This window comes from Pipistrellus hanaki (genome assembly GCF_964339955.1).
Source record: "Pipistrellus hanaki genome assembly, chromosome: 4".
Classification (NCBI taxonomy): domain Eukaryota; kingdom Metazoa; phylum Chordata; class Mammalia; order Chiroptera; family Vespertilionidae; genus Pipistrellus; species Pipistrellus hanaki.
This window is the reverse complement of record NC_140506.1, coordinates 39,242,969-39,263,631: the sequence shown is the minus strand read 5'-3', so window position 1 is coordinate 39,263,631 and position 20,663 is coordinate 39,242,969. Positions and strand designations below refer to the sequence as shown.

Genomic DNA, 20,663 nt, shown 5'->3' with positions numbered 1-20,663 from the left:
TATTCCATATAAGGAATAATCTTATATTTAAGTATTGTGATATAAGTAGACAAAATTATTTTACACAAAATATAATAAACATTGAATTTTTAACAATTTTCAGAATAACTTCAAAAATGTTGGTGCCCAAATCTGACTGATCAAAAATATTTTCCTTCCACTCAACATTGACTAATCACTAAAATGACACTTTTAGGATGTTTTTAGACAGTTCTTGGACTAACAGAGTCAACATAGCAGCTTCTGATTCATCTAACAACATAAATTGAATAGGATTTTAATATGAGACCAATTTTTGTTAAAGGTATACACTTCATAATCTGCTAAGCTCAAAATATATTTAAAAATTTTAACTTTAAACCTTAATAATAATTCACATTTAAAAAATTTTTTTTACTATACTTTACTCATTTTGGTGTTTTTTATAGTTTTCTCAGAAATTTTTCCAGATAGGCTATAGAAAAATAAAATATAGTAATCTTTTTTCAATGCATTTATTCTACTAAAAGCAATCACATATGAAACTAAATTGATTTATGCTTTGTATAATTCTAAATATTTTAAAGCAGTTTATTTTCAGGTCCGTATTTTACACTGGGCTGGTTTTTTATGTGTTTGTTTGGTTGGTTTTGTTTATTTGTTTGTTTTATTTTAATAGCCTTTTATGTCACCTCGGTACCCTGGAGGTCCAAGGCCCCCACTGAGGATACCTAACCAGGTAAGATTTATGTGCTACTTAAGTTTTTGTTTGTTTGTTTGTTTGTTTGTTTAAGAATCAATAAAGATATGGAAAATGTCACAAATATTTTTACCTATGAAAATATTAAATTATCCTTTATCCCATTTAATGCTACTAACTACTAATATATAATCTACATCAAGGGTTGGCCAACTATGATCTATAGGTTGGATGACTGTTTTGTAAATAAAGTTTCATTGGAACACAGCCACACTTAATTCATTTATGTATTGTCTGTGGCTTTAAAGGAAGATCAAGTGATCATGAGAGAGACCTGCAAAGTTTGCTGACTTTTGGAGTCTACCATGCACTTTGAACCTAATTTTTAAATATTTATAATTTTCATAAATGTCAGTTATACTCTCATTTAAAGAATGGCAATAAACTTTTCTATGAGCATATTTTGGTTTACTTTTCAAATATGTTTTCAGTATCATGGCTATAACATTTATATCAATTTTGCCCAGTTATATTGACATACCAGGCATATATGTAGCTGCTTCTAGAAGGGTTAGATCTATTCATAAATAATTAACAATGGATCTTCCAACTTTTTACCAAAAAGGAGCTCTGAGATTTTATAAACTTTTGTTCTTGGATAGTTTTTTTGTTTTTTTTAAATCAGCATCATAAATATTTATTTGCTGAAACAAAGTGTAATTTTTACTTGCAAGAAATATATAGTTTAACTTTAGGATACAGATAACACAAAAATAAATTAAATGTTTAACTGTATGGAATAGTTATGTCAAGATAATTGTTTTGTCACTTTCTCTAATGCTGTTATTTGTGTACCTCAGCATTTCCCCAGATTTAAAGTAAGCCCGTCATCACAACAAGTTCTCTTTTTCATTCTTGTGCTTTATTTTCCTTCTTGACCAACAAGATAAGAAAGTTGTGCTTCCTAATACATTTTATGGAAACAGAGTCTGCTTCTCTCTCAACTCTTACTGAAATTATGCAGAGTCCTTGAAGTGTCCTAGTTTGCTGGCTCTCTGCTTCTGGTGCATAGTCAGGAGTGCCAGCACCCCCTCTCACTCCCCGGGGACAGCATTAAGCAGAAAGCAGTGCTGGAAGTCCTCACATTAGCAGCTGGAGGAGTTTTCTCCTTCAGACTGAATTTACATTCAGAACGTGGGGCTGTGGGAACATGCATGAAATAAGAAAGAGACGTGCACAGATGCCAAGTGTTCGAACATAGGGAATTTGGTTTTCTCTGTGGGTGAACCTGTATATATTGCCAGGTCTGTGGATATAGGTGCCTGAATCTTTTACATTTCTTTTCAAAAGACAAGAAGTTGCATCTTTTATTGACGTCTTCATGGTGTTTCAGACTTCCCGTCCATCACTTTGTATGTTACATACATCTCAGAAGGTTCATGAAAATCTGAAAGAGATGTGTATGTCTTGTAGTAGTACATTTTTAGAATTTTTGACTTCCATGTATTCCATATCAATGATGAAAATCTGACAGAATCATTAAAGTTGGATCCACTTGACCTTGTTGAAATGTCGGCTATTTATAGGACACTGTGCTAGGCTCCATATCTATAGAGACTGACAGCATGAAACACTTTAGGAAGAGGAGTGGGTTGTTTGCAAGCATGTGGGGTTGTGAGAATTTTTTAAAGAACAAGTTTATAATGTGAGAATTTTTTAAAGAACAAGTTTATAATGCATTTGGATTTATAAAAGAGGCAATTAAAGAGTTAAAGGTAATAAAGAGTTATGATACAAGCTCTTTTTCCTCAAGAATTTCAAAGTCTTTACCTAAGGATATTTTAAAACAACTGTACTCTTCTGTGAGAGGCTCCTTTTTTGTCCCCCCAACAACAAATATTTAGTTAACTTTATTAATTCAAACATATAACTTGCAAATTTATAATAATTTACATTTATACTATTTTTAAAAATAATTTTCTAAGCATATTAATTCTGTTAATAGTGTAAACATACAGTTTTGGAAATGTTGAACCTATTTAGGAGCATGACCCTTTCAAGCAACAAAATAGTTCTTCAGTTTCATTATGTAGTCATTAAAGTAGATTTGGCAAAACTGTTTTTGGTGATTCATTCAAATGATGTATAAAAAAACCACACATATATTAAACTAGAGGCCCAGTGCACGAAATTCGTGCATGGGGTGGGGAGTGGGGGTCCATCAGCCCAGCCTGCACCCTCTCCACTCTGGGACTCCTTGAGGGATGTTCAGTTGCCTGTTTAGACCTGATCCCACCGGGCAGTTGGTCATCCCTCTCACAATCTAAGACTGCTAGCTTCCAACTGCTCGCCTGCCTGCCTTTCTGATTGTCCCTAACCACTTCTGCCTACCAGCCTGATCACCCCCTAACCACTCCCATACCAGCCTGATTGGTGTCTAACTGCTCCCCTGCCAGCTTGTTTGGCCCCAACTTCCCTCATCTGCCAGCCTGGTCACCCCTAAGTGTCTTCCCTTCAGGATTGATCGCCTCCAACTACCCTTCCTTGCAGGCCTGGTCCCTCTCAACTGCCTTCCCTTGCAGGCCTGGTGCCTCCCAACTTCCCTCCCCTCCTGGCCATCTTGTGGTGGCCATCTTGTGTCCACATAGGGGCAGGATCTTTGATCACATGGGGGAAGCCATCTTGTGTGTTGGAGTGATGATCAATCTGCATATTACTCTTTTATTAGATAGGCTAGAGGCCTGGTGCACAGGTGGGGGCCAGCTGGTTTGCCCTGAAGGATGTCCTAGATCAGGGTGGTGATTCATTTGGGGTGTGGGGCCATCTGGGCGAGGGGCCTGTGGTGGTTTGCAGGCCGGCCATGCCCCCTGGTGACCCAAGTGGAGGCCCTGGTATCTGGAATTTATTTACCTTCTATAATTGAAACTTTGTAGCCTGGAGCGGAGCCAAGCCTCCTGCTCCCTCCGTGGCTACCACTGTTTCTGTTTGGATTTGTTTACCTTCTATGATTGAAACTTTGTATCCTTGAGTGGAGGCCTAGGCCAGCCAGTGTGTGTGGAAAGCTTGGCTTCCTCTACTGCCAGGGAAACCCAAGCCTCTCAACTGCTCTCTGTGGCTGCAGCCATCTTGGTTGGGGTTAATTTGTATACTCATTCTGATTGGCTGGTGGGCATGGCTGGTGGATGTAGCAGAGTGATGGTTGATTTGCATATTGCTCTTATTAAGTAGGATAGTTTTTATTTGGTCTTCATTTATAGTGATCATAAACTAATGAAATTTTATTGATAGATTGTGTCTAAGAAAATAAAAAGTGAAATATTAACCTCTTTAATGGTGTTGATTATTCATTTGGAATATATTAATAGACATTCCTTTAATAAACAGATTCTTCAGAATTTTTCATGATTAGACTATAGATTTTAATAGAAGGTCTCCTGAGATAGTTTTCATGGTTCTGGGCTAAATTGACAATAGTTTATATTTATACTGTTTGTATATTCATAGAACTGAGTATTTAGAATATGGTGCAATATCACTATGCCAAAAAGTATATGAAGGAGTCTCTAAAGTGATGAAAGGAAAGTCAACTTATAAAATATACAATTTGGTAAAGAGTAAATATTCATGAGAATACAGATGAAGCACAGATGTTAAGTCCAAAAACCATTTTAACTCTACAATTTTACACTGGAATTGGTTCAGCTGTCAGAATGGGCCATTGGTGTTGAAGTGTCCACAACCTGCAGCAGAATAGGTCTTTATCCTTCTCATAGATAAAATGTCTAATCAGAAAAATTCGCAATATTCATTCAACACCATGCTGAGAAAACCAAGGAAGCCAGAAATGCACACTGTTAATGAGTGACACCAAGAATAAACTGTTGATTTATTGATCCTATAGAATTTTGAGAATTTACACTCTATTTCTGACCATTCCTAAAACTCTGTCAACAGGTATATGAATAGAAGTAACACATAATTAATGCTAATGACACCTTTATATTAAAGAGCTGATTTGGGTACATAACGTCTAACTATTTTGCTGAAACTCTCAAAGATATTAGTCCAATCTATATATATAAAAAGCCAGTGACAGGAACACCATAACAACCAGAATGACTGGTCACTATGACGCCCACTGTGGCCAGCAAACCAGCTAGATCAGGGGGTGGGGGCCTACCTCCTGCAACACGTCCCCTTGGCCAGTCCCACCCCTGATTGCCACCCCTTACCCCAATAGAGGCTGAAGCCAGACAGCCAACTGCCTGCAGCCCCTCCCCACAATCAGCCCCACCCCTGATGGGCCCCCACCACTCCGATTGGCCTTCAGCCCCTCCCCCTAGCCAGCTCCACCTTTAATTGGCTGGCCAATCACCCACAGACCCTACCTATGCATGAATTCATGCACTGTGCCTTCTAGTAATAAATAAATGGTTAAATGAATTGTGGTATATCTAAATTGTGAATAGTATGCACCTATTAAAGGGCATGCTATAGAATTAAATTTATAGATATGATATAATGTTTATGATCTATTAGTAAATGAGAAAAAGAAAGCACAAGCTGTATATAGTACATCACCTTTGTTATATTACTGTACATACTTCGCAAATTTCCTCCACTCATGTGCCTCCACCCATAAACATACATTTGTCACAAAGAGTATGAGGACCATATTCTTTATTTCTGAGTGGTAAGATTATGAGTGATTTTATTTTTATTTTTAAAGTTTGTGTTGAGCAGGTAATAATTTGTGATTAGAAAAAAATTTATTGGTTCTGGTTATTCCATGTAATATGTAATTATCCTTTATTAATATTGAATGTATAGTTTTTACAATATAAAAGGAAAAGATAATAGATGTTGAATATAGACAAATCTTAAAAAGGCTTTACTTCATCACTTTTCAGGTAGGGAAAAAATCAGCAGGCGTTTGAGCAGGGCGGGGGGGGAAATCATTGGAACATTTAGTTTTACACTGAAAGTAATTTACTATAGCCCCATATAATCAAGGTATTTTAAACAAGTTACATACTTACTCTTTTTCACATGTTCTCATATCCAGAATAAAGGCTATTTAGCATTTTCTTTACTAATAATTTTCTTTGTGAAATTTTTCATGTGTAGAATTTGTCTTTTATTTAATGACAATTTGAAAACGTAAGACAAAGACTTCAGCTGCATAAAGAGAAATAGGTTCTACATTGAGTAAATAGTGGGAGTTTTTTGTTTTTGTTTTTTTAATAGTGGGAGTTTTATAGCTAAAATTGTAAGGAGGATAACTACAGCAAATCATTAACTTTAAAATTTAAATATGTGTTGCATGTGTTTACTATAAATTAGTGGTTAATGATGAAAGCATAAAGTAACTTTCTTTGCCAGTTCAAAAATATTCCTTTTGATCAACTGGGATCTCATTATTTATTTGTTTCTTAGTGTAGTGATAATTATACTAATAATGTATTTAAGTTACTATGCAAAATCTAAGAAAGAAAAAATGTATTATTTCTTTATGAATTTGAATTATGAGTGTTTTCTTGGATATATGTATTTGCAATCAGTTTGTATCATTATAGGACAAAGGAAATTAACAAATTCGGTGTCTGACAAAAAGAAATTCATTCTCCTTCCCAAACAAAGAAAAATTTACATAATGAATGCTGTGCAGTCTTAACTTGTTACAGTTATATAGAACTTTTTTTTTTTTTTTTTTTTTTTTTTACTATTTTACTACTTTTCTCAAAACAAATCTAATTATTTTACAGCTGCTTTGTTACATCCTTTTAGGATATAAGCCAATGGGGGGGAAATTGCATTGCCGTATTTTTTTATTGGACATTTCATAGGGCTGTACAAAGTCTCATTTAGAAATATTCAATCATACAACAAATATCTGTTGAGGTTTACTATGTGTCAGGCACAATTTCCGATGTGGGGCCACATCAGTAAACAAACTAATGAAAATCTCCCTTCTTGTGGACCTGGCATTCCAATGCAGCGCAGCCTGGGAGGATGGCGGTGTTCTGAGTTGGCACTGTCATATGCAGTAGCTTTAGTGCTTTGAGCACCTGTGAGCATTTGATATGTGGCCAGAGTAACTGAGGAACAAAAATTTTAACTTTAGTCATTTTAATTATTTTAAATAGCCACATGTGGCGAAGGGCGAAGTATTAGAAGTACAGTTACAGTGACTGCAATACAGAAAAAAGAAAAATAAGTAAATATATATCAAATGATGAGTTGTGCTTTAGAGACAAATATCTTGCTACATAACATGTTTGTACTTCAATATCTTTTCTATTCATACTGCCTTTTTTATAAAACAAGACAGTGATGTTGTTGAAAGGACCTTAATTGTGTTAAGCATCGTAGGTCCAAATGTTAGCAATGCCCAGCAAGTCACTTAACCTGGGTCTTGATATTTCTTACCAGTCAAATGAGAGTGGATTCAGGTATTTCTAAAATCCCTTCTAGTTCTAAACTTTCTTGATTATATTATTCTATTTAATTTCATATAATTGAGGAGGCTCATTAAAAAAATGTGGGCACATTAAAATTGTTAACCGAATTATATCATAAAAACTTTAAAAATGAATAAATGTTTTCCCTCATCTGAACATTTAGTCTCTGTGAGTAGACTATATGGTGATATTCAAGGAAATATACACCATAATCTCAAGTTTCTAGAGGAGCTTAGCGTTGATTTCATGTTCTTTGTAAATGAATTAATCCTTGTTTGAATCAAGAAATCCCTGCCCTGGCCAGTGTGGTTCATTTGGTTGGGCATCATCCTGAGCACAAAGGGTTGCCAATTCTACCCAGGTTGCAGGCTCCATCCCCGGTTGGGGGCATGGATGAGGCAGCAGTTAGATGTTTTGTTCTCACATTGATGTTTCTCTCTTTCTCCCCCTTCCTTTCTCTCTCTAAAAATGAATAAAAAATCTTCTTAAAAAGAAATTCCTTCATTTAAGTATTTTTGTTTTAATAAATTTTGTATTATTTAATCCTTTTTAAATTCTAGAATTTAAAGTTTATCATTTAGAACTTTTGGAGTATGTTGATCTATTGAATCCCTGGCTTTGCTACTTAACAATAGTATAACTATGGACAAATAAACAGATTACTTATGTATTACAGCTCAGTTTCTCATAATAAAAAAGAATAATAGCCTTATATTATTGTTGTAAGCATTGAATGAAATAATAAATATAAAGAGCTTAACACAATTCCTGACACAAATATACCATCTCACAAGTGTCCATTGTTGTTAATAATATGCTGGTTATTATTAAACACCTCCATCATGAGTGTTATTTTGTCTGTCAGAGTGAAAATCTTTTATAGAACTAAGAATGTATGCCAAAATTTTTATTAAACAAGTCTGAATGGAGTACATTTAACATGTTAAAAATAAGAAAATTATATCAACAACAAGATTTATAAAGTTTTTTCCTTGATATTAATGGTTTAAAGAATGCAGCAATTATGCCCTGTTGATGTCCTTGTCTGTCATTCCAGGACTGATAAAAGTGTTTTAAAAGTTAAAGATTTCACTTATTCTAAAAGACAGACTTTTCAAAGACATGACATTGATCAAGATTTCTATAGGATTGTGTTATATATTTTAAAATAATGACTAGAAACAGAGACTTTTTAATTGTTCTGGTAGTCCAAGATAAACAACTGAAAGCAGAATTGGCAAGAAAATGGTTTCCTGTGATAAAACATGGCATGTCCAGTGAGATTTAGAAATTCAGAATCGAAGTTCAGAGTATAAAATTAACCATGTAGAGACTTATAAAAGCAAGAACTTCAAACTCACAATTGAAAATAATAAATGTTGACTAGTCATATATAGTCTGCCCTCCTAATTCATTTTTTTTTTGTCTAAAATGTGCCTTTTTATTAAGTGTATTGGGATGACGTCGATTAATAAAATTACATAGGTTTCAAATGTACAATTCTATAATACATTATCTGCATATCTCATTGTGTGTTCACCACCCAGAGTTGGATCTTCTTTCATCCTCATATATTTGACCCCCTTTAACCCAAAACTCCCCCCCTCTGGGAACCACCATACTGCGGTTTGCTTTTCTTGTTTGTTCGTTTGTTGTTTTCAGTTTTAAGAACCCATGTCTGGATGCCTATTCACCCTCTTCACTGGGAGGAATCAGAGCCCTTTGGAGAGAAGATTGATTCCAAAACTAGGCCAGAAAAAGTATGAGATGAACCTGGAACATCTTTTGCCAGTAAAGAAATGCTCAAAATATGATGAGCATTTATGAATATTATTATATTGTAAAATAGGCGATGATAGTAATAGATTACAATGTATTGAATATAATAGGAATCAATAAGTCTATACTAAATAAATCAATAAGAAGAAAAGGAAAACTCTTCCTTATAGTTGGAATTCCAATTTATAAGCCTAGAAAGAATCTATTTGGCAACTATCATAATGCTTAGGAGTTGTCAGTGGATGCTAAGTTGGTGGGTTGATAAACAATGAGTGGGATATTGACAACTTGGAATAGCTCTAATACTAAAAGTAATCAATTACAAAGAGGAAACATAATGATCTTATGGTGTAGAAACCTAGCAGAGACCAACACAATCAGGTGATGAAAGTCAATAGTGTGGGTCAGTGGTTGACCATTTACCTATGAGCCAGGAGTTCATGGTTTGTTTCCAGGTCAGGGCGTATGCTCCCGATGCAGGCTTGATCCCCAGTGGGGTTATGCAGGAGGCAGCTGATCAGTGATTTTCTCTCAAAAATTGATGTTTCTATCTCTCCTCTGAAATCAATTAAAATATATATTTTTAAAAGTTAATATCACTAGTAGTGGGATTAGTCAACAGCATGTGCTCTCTTAAGGTAATCACCAAGAAGAGCATCGCCCAATTTCTGTGGTGCTCCTGATTGAAAACAAACAAACAAACAAACAACAACAACAACAAAAAAACATTACCTTGGAAATCATGAAGAGACATCAGATCCTCTTGTAAAATTTTACTATTCATCCTCTTTAAAACTGTTAAGGACATGATAGAGAAAGGCTAAGGAATTATTACTGCTTAGAAGCACATGAAGAAATATGGCAACTAAATGCAACATGTGTTCATTGAGGTCCTGGTCCCAGAAAGAAAAAAACATTTTTTAGACAAATGGCAAAATTTGCATGAGGTCTGTGGCTTGGACAGTAGTATTGTATCTGTGGATTTCCTGTCTTGAGGAGTTGTGTTGTGGTTATATAGGAAAATATCCAAGTTTAGAAATTATACTCTGTAGTACTTGGATGTGATGGAGACAATATTTGTGACTTGCTCCCAATTGGTTCTGAAAAGACTTAGAATAAAAGCATAGAGAAAGAAGGAGAAAGGGCAATGGGGCAAATGCGGTGAAATGTCAACAATTGGGCAATCTGTGTCAGGGTGTATGGAAATCTTTATACCAATTGTGCAATTTTTTTGTAAGTTTGAACTGTAAAAACAATTACACATATTTTAAAGCAAATAGAAGGAAAACTTACCCCAGACTGGGTTTGTAGAAAGAATTTTATTAGGAAGTGATCTGGAATTTGGTATCTAAAATATGTTGGCAATAGGCCCTTAAGGGTCTGTGAGCGCATTGAGAGGAGAGATTGTCTAGTTTTAGTTCTTATTTTATTTTGTTTTTGATTATTGACAATTTAGATATTATTGTTGATTGAATGCATGAATTGAAAAAAAAAACGAAGGAAATTTGGTATGGATGGGAATTGGAATGTCAGTGTGGCAATGGCAAAAAATTAGGCTGGAAAGGTTAAGCAGGAATTCAATAAATACGTATTGAGTGTGCTTATAAGCAAAATAATTCAAGTAATTATAAAATGGCTTGAGAAATGGCAGCTCTCTGCTGCATCCTAAGTGATTGTTAAGAGTTCTGATCTATATATATTCATTCTTTAATATTAAATTATTTGGAAATAACTTGAAATTTTAAGTAAATGGATAAGATTTATCCTGCTTAAAGTTAAATTAACGAATCTTTATAAAATCTTGCCAATTGTCAGGATTATGTATATAAATGTATACATATGTACTTCATAAGAGCAATGGGTTTAAATCACTTACAGCTTTGTTCAACTCTAACAGCTGCTCAGACAACTATGGAAACTTGCAGTTCAGTATGTATCCTGCTTTGCACCCGTATAAATAAGCTCTGCCTGTTAATCTCCATCTTTTTCCATTCTAGTGGTCCTTTCGATGCAGCCAAATTGTGTGAACTTAATTGGAATATTATATTTATTAATAGTTTCTTAGGGAAAATGTGACTACAAAAAAAGTATTCATTAGCCCCTTGGCATTTTAGTCCTGCTGCTCTTGCAATCCCAAATGAGTAAAAGAATCTGTAGAAACAGAGCTTATATTTAAGAAGCAAAATTACTTATCTCAGTACCCTTAGTAAGTGAATTTGGAGCAAAGGCATTATACTTATTTGAAAAATGTAGGACAACTTTTGCCCAGATGTTTGTTCCCCCGAAATACTTATTTTGCTTGCCACAAAATTGGGCAAAACAGAATAATTTTAGAACTAAGAATTTCTATTAGGTTTATCGACCTATAAAATGTATAAATGAATGTGAAATAAATAACAAATCTTGTAAAATAAATGCACTCTGTAATTATGGGAATTTTAAAAGGGGATTGTTAAAGCCCTTCTTTTATAAATATTTACAGTATTGCTTTTTCATTTTGTTTTTACTAAAAATGCTAGGCACTTGGAGGTGTCCCAGGAAGTCAGCCATTGCTTCCCAGTGGAATGGACCCAACTCGACAACAAGGTGATGGTTTAAAGTAAAAGTGAAATAGATGTGCAGAATCTTAAAGGAAATCTTTTATTTTTTTAAGGAATTTTTTTTATTTGAATAAATCTTCCATAATTATACCAGTTGCATTTTTGCAGATGGCATGGCCAAGTGATTTATATTTTTAGCTATGTCTTAATTATGCATAATGATGAAGGCAGTGATAACATGAGAAACAGAATAATTAAGCACCATGCAGAGAGGAGACTCCTGCCCTCTGGTTTGGCACCATGCTCATTTCCTAGCTAATACCTTCCTACTTTTATTTTAGGACATCCAAATATGGGTGGGCCAATGCAGAGAATGACTCCTCCGAGAGGAATGGTGCCCTTAGGACCACAGGTAAAGAATCAGAAAGCAAACGCTGAGTTTTTTGCCTTTACTTTATATAAACAAACTATGTTATGTCCTGGCTTTTGTTGTATGCCTTAAAGGCTTGATATAATACAGTTGTTAGGCTCTTGAGAATAGAGTATCTGTAACGTCCATATTGATGTAGCAGCAAACCATATTTACAGGTGCTGTCACATATGCATTCAGTATTTGAGAAAATGCATTATAGTAGTTATTATAAAAAGATAATTATTATCCTTTTGTTAGTTATATTGAAGAAATATATAAAAATTTGTAGAAAATTGTTATAAAAGATAACAGCCATATAAATTAAATGTTTAAAAATATTAAAATAAGCAATATAAAGTATTTCTCTGTATTTTGGAGGATGTCATTGACTATTTTATACTACCATATTTCTTTATAAAATATGGAAATAATAGAAAATAATTTGGAAATAACCATTGGAAATTTGTCTTGCTGAACAAGCATAGTGCTATCAGTAAACATCAGATGTTAGCCTATTACTCTATCAAAATTTCCCAGAAGTATACACTGAGGTCAAATCTATCCTAGCTGTTAGTGACATTTTTTAAGTATGCTGTTCCAGGATATTATTTATTTTGGCTGAAATATCTTTTTTGTCTTCCTTATGAAAACTACATGGGGTAGAAATTAATTTTATAATGTTATATTTCAAAGAAACTAATCCAAACCCAGAAATTAAAATTTCTACCTCATGGGTCAGAGGTTAGCATGTTATAACGCTAGTTAAAATAATGAATTAATTTAATTTGTTCTTTTCAAGAACAGCTTTATTAGTGACAGTTTTAAGAATTGTCTCATGAATCTGTTTTTAAAAATTAAGATTTTGTTGTGTGGCCAAAAAAGTCAGAGATTTAGAATTTAACACCCAGATAATGTGACTTAGACCTAGGAGTTTTTAACCAAAATACAGTAATAAATGTACGAACCATATTGAACTATATATAACCTAATTTTTCAGAAATATCATATTACATGGGGGAAAATACTATGTGAGATAGTGAGATGCTCAGTCAGGAAAGAATAATTTATACCACTAGATTAAATATATGTGAGATACTCAGTCAGAATAAATAATAATTTCTTTCATTTAGGCTCAGTCTTTATATGCTTTCTTCATACCTTATAAAAATCTTATTTTGATATTTAAATTATTTTCCCTGTTACTACTCATGTTAGCAATAATAATTTGTGCCAACCATCATAAGCTATTAATAGTAATTAGAATTCATAAAGCCTATAGGATATTTCATAGATTGAATATACAGAAGTTTTTAATAAGCTAAATATTTAATGAACTAAGCCAAACAATTTGGCTATACAGAATGTACAGGCTTTTTTTTTTTTCAGAAGATTTTCATAATAGATATATTTTAAAGATACATCAAAACTGCATGTTTATAATTTAATCAGACTTAATTCAGTTCACTTATTTTTCAGGTAGCTGCTTTTTAAGCTTTTGTCATTCCTAGACCAATATTTTTAATAGTTTGAAAACTAGAGTCTAATTTAAGAGTCTGTTTTGTAGTGTTTGAAATACAAAGCATACTGGTCCGTGTTTTGGTTTATAAATAGCTCCATGTTTTGTTACAAGTAAAAAAATTCAATGTAAGATAGTATATTTATGGTGAATAATCTCTTATTAATGAGTTTTAATAAGTAGGTTTATCATATAAGTGTGAATTCTTTCTTTGCATATTCAAACCCAAAGAAAGTAGTTTATTTCTTCCATGTGGATTGGTATCCTTGCTATCTATTTCTATATAATTTGAGGGAAATAAAGTGTTTTGTGTGAGTTTACCTAAGAAGCCAGAAATACCTACACTCATTTTGTAAAACACAATATATAAAGTATAAAAGGCTAAAAAGCCAAGATCGGTTTGGCTCAATGGATAGAGCGTTGGCTTGGGGACTGAAGGGTCCCGGGTTCGATTTTGGTCAAGGGCATGTACCTTGGTTGCGGGCATATCCCCAGTAGGGGGTGTGCAAGAGGCAGCTGATCGATGACTCTCTCATCGATGTTTCTAACTCTCTATCTCTCTCCCTTCCTCTCTGTACAAAATCAATAAAATATATTTTAAAAAAATAAAAATAAAAAAAAATAAAAGGCTAAAGAAAGTATTTATATATATCATTTACTTAAATAAAAACAGGAATCATATGAATGAATAATAGATAAAAAGTGAGGTAAAGATCATTTGGAATGGGGAATTCTTGTGAGGTATTTACTCATAACACCTGGTATATAAAACATAGGCATTATAAACTGTGAAATGTGTAGTAAAGGTTAGCTGTGTTTCTTGAAAGAAAATAGGAAAACAACTTTCATAACACATTTAATCATACAGATGCCACCTAAGAGTGGAATGCACCTGCTTTTTTTGTAGTTGAATTATAGAAGCATAATGTTGTTTCTGGCTTTATGCACAAACAAAATATACATCTTGTTGCTATTATTTTTTGAGCTTTAGAGCAGTGTGGTGAGAAGGGATAATAGTTATCTATTGGAACAATTTAATTACTAGAACAAAGAATTATATATTGTCTAGTGATTCTTATACAATGCTGATTTAGGCAAAGCACACCCCTAGGACAATAGTAAACATGTAATTAATATTTATTGCATGGATGGAGAAATTAAAGTTTGCTCTAAATCCTGGCACATTTTCCCCACCTATTAATCTATTTAAATTAAAAGTTCAGTGGTAACTGGTAACACATCATTTTTAAAAATGATATCACTATCTTTTTAATAGAAAAGCAAAATTATCTATTTAATCAAGAAAAATTGCTTTCCTAATACCAAAATTTGAAGTCGTTTTTTTACTTGCTTTTGTGCTAAGAAATACTTATCTTATCTGTGTTCTATGCTCAGCAGGTGCCATGCAATTAACAGGAAAATTCACCAAGACTACCCAACTATTTCTAGTTCTTCTAGAAAGCTAAAGGCTAACTGATTTACATACAAATGAAAACATACCATGATTTCCAACTCAGATATTTGAGGTGGAGAAATGGTGAGATGGAAATATGTGATGGCTGTCACGTAAAGAGAGAGTAAATGAATTTCTGCATTTTCAAATATAAGATCGAGGTATAATTCAGTTCAGGATAAGGGAGAAATATCTAGAAATTAAACTGCCCAATCATGGAAAAACTCTGTAAACTTTTTAAGCAGCGTCTGAAGAGCCATTTTGTCAGGAACATTGCATTGGGAGTGAGATTAACCAGATGGAATTGTATAGCTGCCATAAACTTTAAAATTCAGCGATTCTAAATTAGCTCTTTCTATTCTGCCTTTGTTGATACCACTTGGAAAGCTACTTGTTATTCTTCCTTATATTCCTATTTCCTTTTTGCTTCAAATTAATCGCAAAAACTAAATATTTTATAAACCTATAAAATTATAAGTTGAAAAATTTCTTACTTCCTGTGGCACTTGAGCACTGGGTATACCAAGAAGAGTAAAACAGACACTGCCTTCAAGGAGCTCACTGTTTAGCAGGAGGAGCAGAAACATAAAGAAAAACTATTATGCAGCAGGGAAAAAAATGTAGAAAGGAAATATGCATACTCTATCAGGGAGTCGTTACATAAAGAAGCTAAGTAATTCTGTTAGGCTTGAGAGCTCAAGGGAAGCTGATGAGAACTCATTTAAAGTTGGTCCCTTATTAATGGTGACAAAAAAAAAATAGCAACTATAATTTTGGAGCACCAGCTATCATGCCTTTAATATACCAAGCACTGTCATAGCTGTTTATGATTTCATTTTATCCTCCCACAAGCTTACAAGGGAAAAGGTGTGATCACTCTATAGATAAGGAAGTTAAGGTGGAGCGGATCATTGGAAGGATCACGTGCCCAATATCACACATGTAGAAAGAGGGTCAGAGGAAATGGGGCAGGGGCAATAGAGATTCAGCCCAATGTCTTTCTGTGTCCAGAGCTCTGAGGAAGACTAATGTTTTCCTTAGTACTATAAAACACAGATCTTCTAAGACCAAAACTCAGGGGAAACTTTCCTTGTGTTGCATTTCCTTGTGTTGCATATCACTATCTAAAAATGATAGTGATATCATTTTTTAAAATGTGTTACCACTGAATTTTTAATTTAAATAGATTAATAGGGTTTAGAGCAAACTTTATTTCTCCATCCATGCAATAAATATTAATTACATGTTTACTATTGTCCCAGGGGTGTACTTTACCATTCAGATTCTTCCCCAATGACATTCTTCTTGCTAATACTATCACCGCCTCCACCGGCTTGATCCAGAGGTTAAGCAGATAGCTATCCTTTTAACCCCTGACTCAACGTGTGGATAGAAACCATTCTACTGTCCCGTAGCACACAAACTTTCCTGAAAGTAACAGAAATAAACAATGAGAATAGCATGTAAGTAAATAAATTATTTATAAACTGTGGCTTACTCTCTGGAGTTAACAGACTTTCTTCATTGAATATTTCCTTGTCATCTTAGCACCTACTACACAGAAGGCCACAGCACATGAGTTAACATGAGTACATTTGTATTGCTGGTTTCCGAACCAGGAGGTACTCAGGAGGTTGCGGGATGTATTGATAGTTGGGATGGGGGGAAGAAGGTAATTGTAGGAAATGAGGACAGGAAGTATGTGAATAATCCCACAGAGCCATGCTGAGGAGTCGAGTCTGTATTTGATAGGCAGTGCGATTATCATGGCTTTTAAATGATTTGAAGAAGACTAAGTTTTAGGACCAGAGTTTTGGAGGGAAGTAGGGAGAATAGATTGGGAGGGGGAGAGGCTGAGTCAGAGAGACCAATTTAGACAGTAAAGTAGTCTCCTTGTATCACAAATATTAGTGATACAAGGAGAGCCCTACTTCAAGAGCTATTTCACAGGTAGAATCAATAGACTGTGGTAACTCACTGGATACAGGAATTGAAAGCAAAGGAAGATACGTCAAAGCTCCTGGAGAGTCTTAGCCAGGACTGGTGTGTGGAGGACATTCCACAGAACTGAGGAGAGTAATGCAAAGGGCAGCCATGAGAGAGACTATTCAGTGTACTTTCCGTCCTGCTGAGCATGAAGTGGAAATGATTCATGTGAAGTTCAACATGAGTTACCCAGGCACTTCGGAGATCTATCCTGACAAAATAGAAAAGATTTGGGATTCCTAGTAGAAATAGTTGTTGAACTAATAGTAGCAGATAAAATTACTCATTAATGTACATTTATTGAAATAATAAGAATGATTTGGCCCTTATGGAAATTAGAGTAAGTTAATATAATATGCATGTTAAAACATTAAACATTTTTATCATTTGAATGACAGAAACCTATTGAATCATAATTTATGCATACATATTCTGAGTTTACTTTAGTTTTCATATATTTTTGTACATTGGTATTAGTGCATTTCTGTGTTGGGTATATTATTTTGTGAACAGAAGTTTGGTTCAACTTTCTTTTATTGGTTCATCTGGGAGGTATTTTTTTTCCCAGACTTTATGTAAATGTTCTGGGTCTGACAATTTCAAACATGTTGACTAAGTATTTTCTTTAAAAACCATTTTGAAACTTGTGAAATGTTTTAAAGTTCACTGTTGTACAGATATACAAATTAATAAAGATATGTTAAATATCATTGCAACTATACCTTAATCATTTAACATGCTACAATGACTTTTCATATTTACATAATTTTTAAAAGACACAAACCAAAATAATTGTTAAAATGGAAGCAAAAGTACAAGAGTGGACCCTTCAGAGAATGAATTGCACAGGCCTTACCCAGCCAGGGGTTGTGCAGGGAAGTCATTAACCTGCTCTCTCTCTTTCCCCCTCCTCTTTGGTTTTGTTTTTTTGTTTTGTGGTAGTCTGACCCTTGGTTATCATTACAGAACTATGGAGGTGCAATGAGACCCCCCCTGAATGCTTTAGGTGGCCCTGGAATGCCCGGAATGAACATGTAAGCAAACTGCTGTGTTATCCTATTCTCCGTCTTCAAAAGCCACACTGATTTGTAAGGCAGTTTGAGCTCTTCCGTCTGGGAGGTGTAAAAGTGGAGTAAGCATGAGCTGCAGTGTCTGCTTCATTTTCCGAACATATTCTCTATGGTTTTCTTCCTTCCCTTGTGCCTTTCATTTCTTTTCCATTTTCAGATGCCATAAATGCTAACTTTTAGCCTGTTTCTTTTTTTCTTTTGTATTTTATTTATTTATCATAAAACAGAGGGTTTTTTTTTAAATTAATAAGTACAGAGTCTCCATATCATCTACACAAAATATGAAGAGATCATGTCTTAACTCTACAGAAGTGAACATTTTATTAGTAACTTCATTTTAATAGGTACCTAATGATTCCTGAGAGTGGCATTTCCTGCTTTCTGTGTGTGCCTTTTGCTTCGTTGGGCCCACTCTCAACACAAGAAAGAGTTCTCTCTGGTAGTATCGTCCCTATTAAAGAACTTCCATAGTATAGGATGCATTTCCTTGTGAAAAATCAAGGTGCACTTAGATAAGGAGTAAACAGTTTGGGTTTTTTGTTTGTTTGTTTGTTTTTATGAAAAGGCCTTTTAAGCCCAAAGACAGTGGGTTGCTTTTATCAGCCAATATCATGCAATTTGTTAAGGAATTTTTAATTATCCAAGTTGCCCTCAAAGTTCCATAAACTGTAAATTAGGATTCCTGTAAACAAGATTCCTTCAAGGTGTTTGTTAGTAATGTTGATTAATTAACTAGGGGATCAGTTCCACGATGTGGCTTAAAGAAAGCTTACAGAGATGATAAAGATGTTTAATATAAGGTTGTGGGTAGTCTCCTCTATTTCCATAATCCATGTTTTGGTCACTTACATGTCAAATTAAACAACTCTGCCACCATTTAATGGCATTGAAGATATACTGTGAGATACACACAGGGATTTTGTAAAGCAATTTTGCCTAAAATAGAAAATAGGTTAATAGGTGGGTATCAGCCAGACTGAAAACTGACAGAACAAGGGGGAAAAGTAGGTCAAACTTTTCTATTACATCTTTTCACTTTTAAAGTAAAAATGGTTAGACATGAAGTCTAACTTTTCTTAGGTCCCTCAAAGGCTTAGCTTTTATTAATGGTTGCTGCAAAAAGGCGAGAGTGATATTTTGTGCTGATATCAAAGCTGAATCTCTTAACAGTAAGATTTATCTACCTGAGATTCTGACTTTAAAATGCAATAGCTTTTAAGGAATATACATTTTTAATACCATGATCAATTCAGAATTATCATTAAATATTAAGAATATATATAATATTTTAGGACTCTTTGTTATAATTAAATACACACATATAATTATGAGACCCAAATAGCTGCTTAAATTGTCTAGTTCCCTTATTACACATACATATATATATATGTACATTTAATACCCTACAGTATGAAGACTAAAAATATGGATGAAAATCCTATATAATAAAACCCTAATATGCAATCCTATATAATAAAATCCTAATAAGCCCTACAGACTCAAATGGCGGAACGACCAGTCGCTATGACACACACTGACCATCAGGGAGAAGATGCTCAACACAGGAACTGCCCCCTGGTGTTCAGTGCACTCCCACAGGGGGAGCGCCACTCAGCCAGAAGCTGGGCTCACAGCTGAGGTGGTGGAGCCTCTCCCGCCTCCAAGGCAGTGCTAAGGACCCCTCGGGGGATATCCACATGCTGGCTTAGGTGGACAGCCCCTGAGGGGTCCCAGACTGCGAGAGGGTGCCGGCCAAGCTGAAGGACCCTCCCCCCCAGGGCACAAATGTCATACCTGGGCTACTACAGTTTTAATATAATTATTTTTGTTTCTTTGAATTTGTGTTTCTCATTTAAATATACCCAGATACTTTGAAGTATTTTTGTTACATGTTACTACTTATATAATTTCTGATGTTTAAAGAACCTTTAAGCCTTACATACTCAAATTTCCATTATTTATTATTATTGACTTTTATTCACGGTCCTACATCATTTTCAGTTTTCTGTAAATTAGGATTCCTTCAAGGATGATGAAGTGTAAATATGTATGTGTTTACATTTGTATATATGTCCTTCTAACAGGGAAAGTTCTCATGTATGGAAGATCAAACCAGAGAGATTAATTTTTGTGTTGATATTGGCCCCAACAAAGTGAATTTAAAGAGACATTTAAAAAAAAAAAAAACAACACATTATCTCTACTGTACTCAATAGAGTAAACTTTATTGAAATTTACTTCATAATTTATTATCTTTTAAACAAAATAGATATTACTATGTTTTGACAAGTAAGTGTTTCTGTATTTTTTCATTTTACTTTTTTACATGTTGGGTATCTTAAAAATTAAAAGAAATGGCGTTATAACAGCGTTAGCTTAAGCTACTATTTTAATTGTCTAAGATACTTGAATGTTGGTTCAGAAGAGACCTGCCAGAGAATCATTATCTGGATGAGTTTTCTTTAGCTTATCACTTTTCTTGTTTGCAATGAAAGTTTAATGACAATGAAAAATACCAAACCCTGAAGTAATTAAATGCTGTATTTTCAATAGCAACTTTATTGAAGAAAACACCATTTAAAACAGAATTTTAATAATTTTGTTTAAAAAGTTGGTCACCTCCAAAAAATATGGTTATTCTGACATAATTTTTACATTTCATGCTCTAAACTCAGCATAAATTATTCATAGTATCACCTAAAATTAAATAATATATACTTTTATTGTTTCTATAACTAGTTATATCTTTAGAAGTAAAAACTTAATG

At 34.0% G+C, this 20,663-nt stretch overlaps 1 protein-coding gene across 12 annotated transcripts in view; it reads left to right on the top strand.

The window, feature by feature from the left end:
* Window positions 1-20,663, top strand: part of SSBP2 (single stranded DNA binding protein 2) — a 209,906-nt gene that overhangs the window by 153,581 nt on the left and 35,662 nt on the right. For 9 of the 12 annotated variants that reach the window (XM_084881326.1, XM_084881328.1, XM_084881336.1 and 6 more), the window contains 4 exons: window positions 659-718; window positions 11,439-11,505; window positions 11,801-11,871; window positions 17,793-17,860. In XM_084881326.1, the coding sequence (XP_084737452.1) occupies window positions 659-718; window positions 11,439-11,505; window positions 11,801-11,871; window positions 17,793-17,860 (266 nt within the window). Of the gene's footprint in view, window positions 1-658; window positions 719-11,438; window positions 11,506-11,800; window positions 11,872-17,768; window positions 17,861-20,663 lie in introns of all 12 variants that reach the window. The other 3 variants (XM_084881330.1, XM_084881331.1, XM_084881325.1) reach the window with 1 other exon arrangement.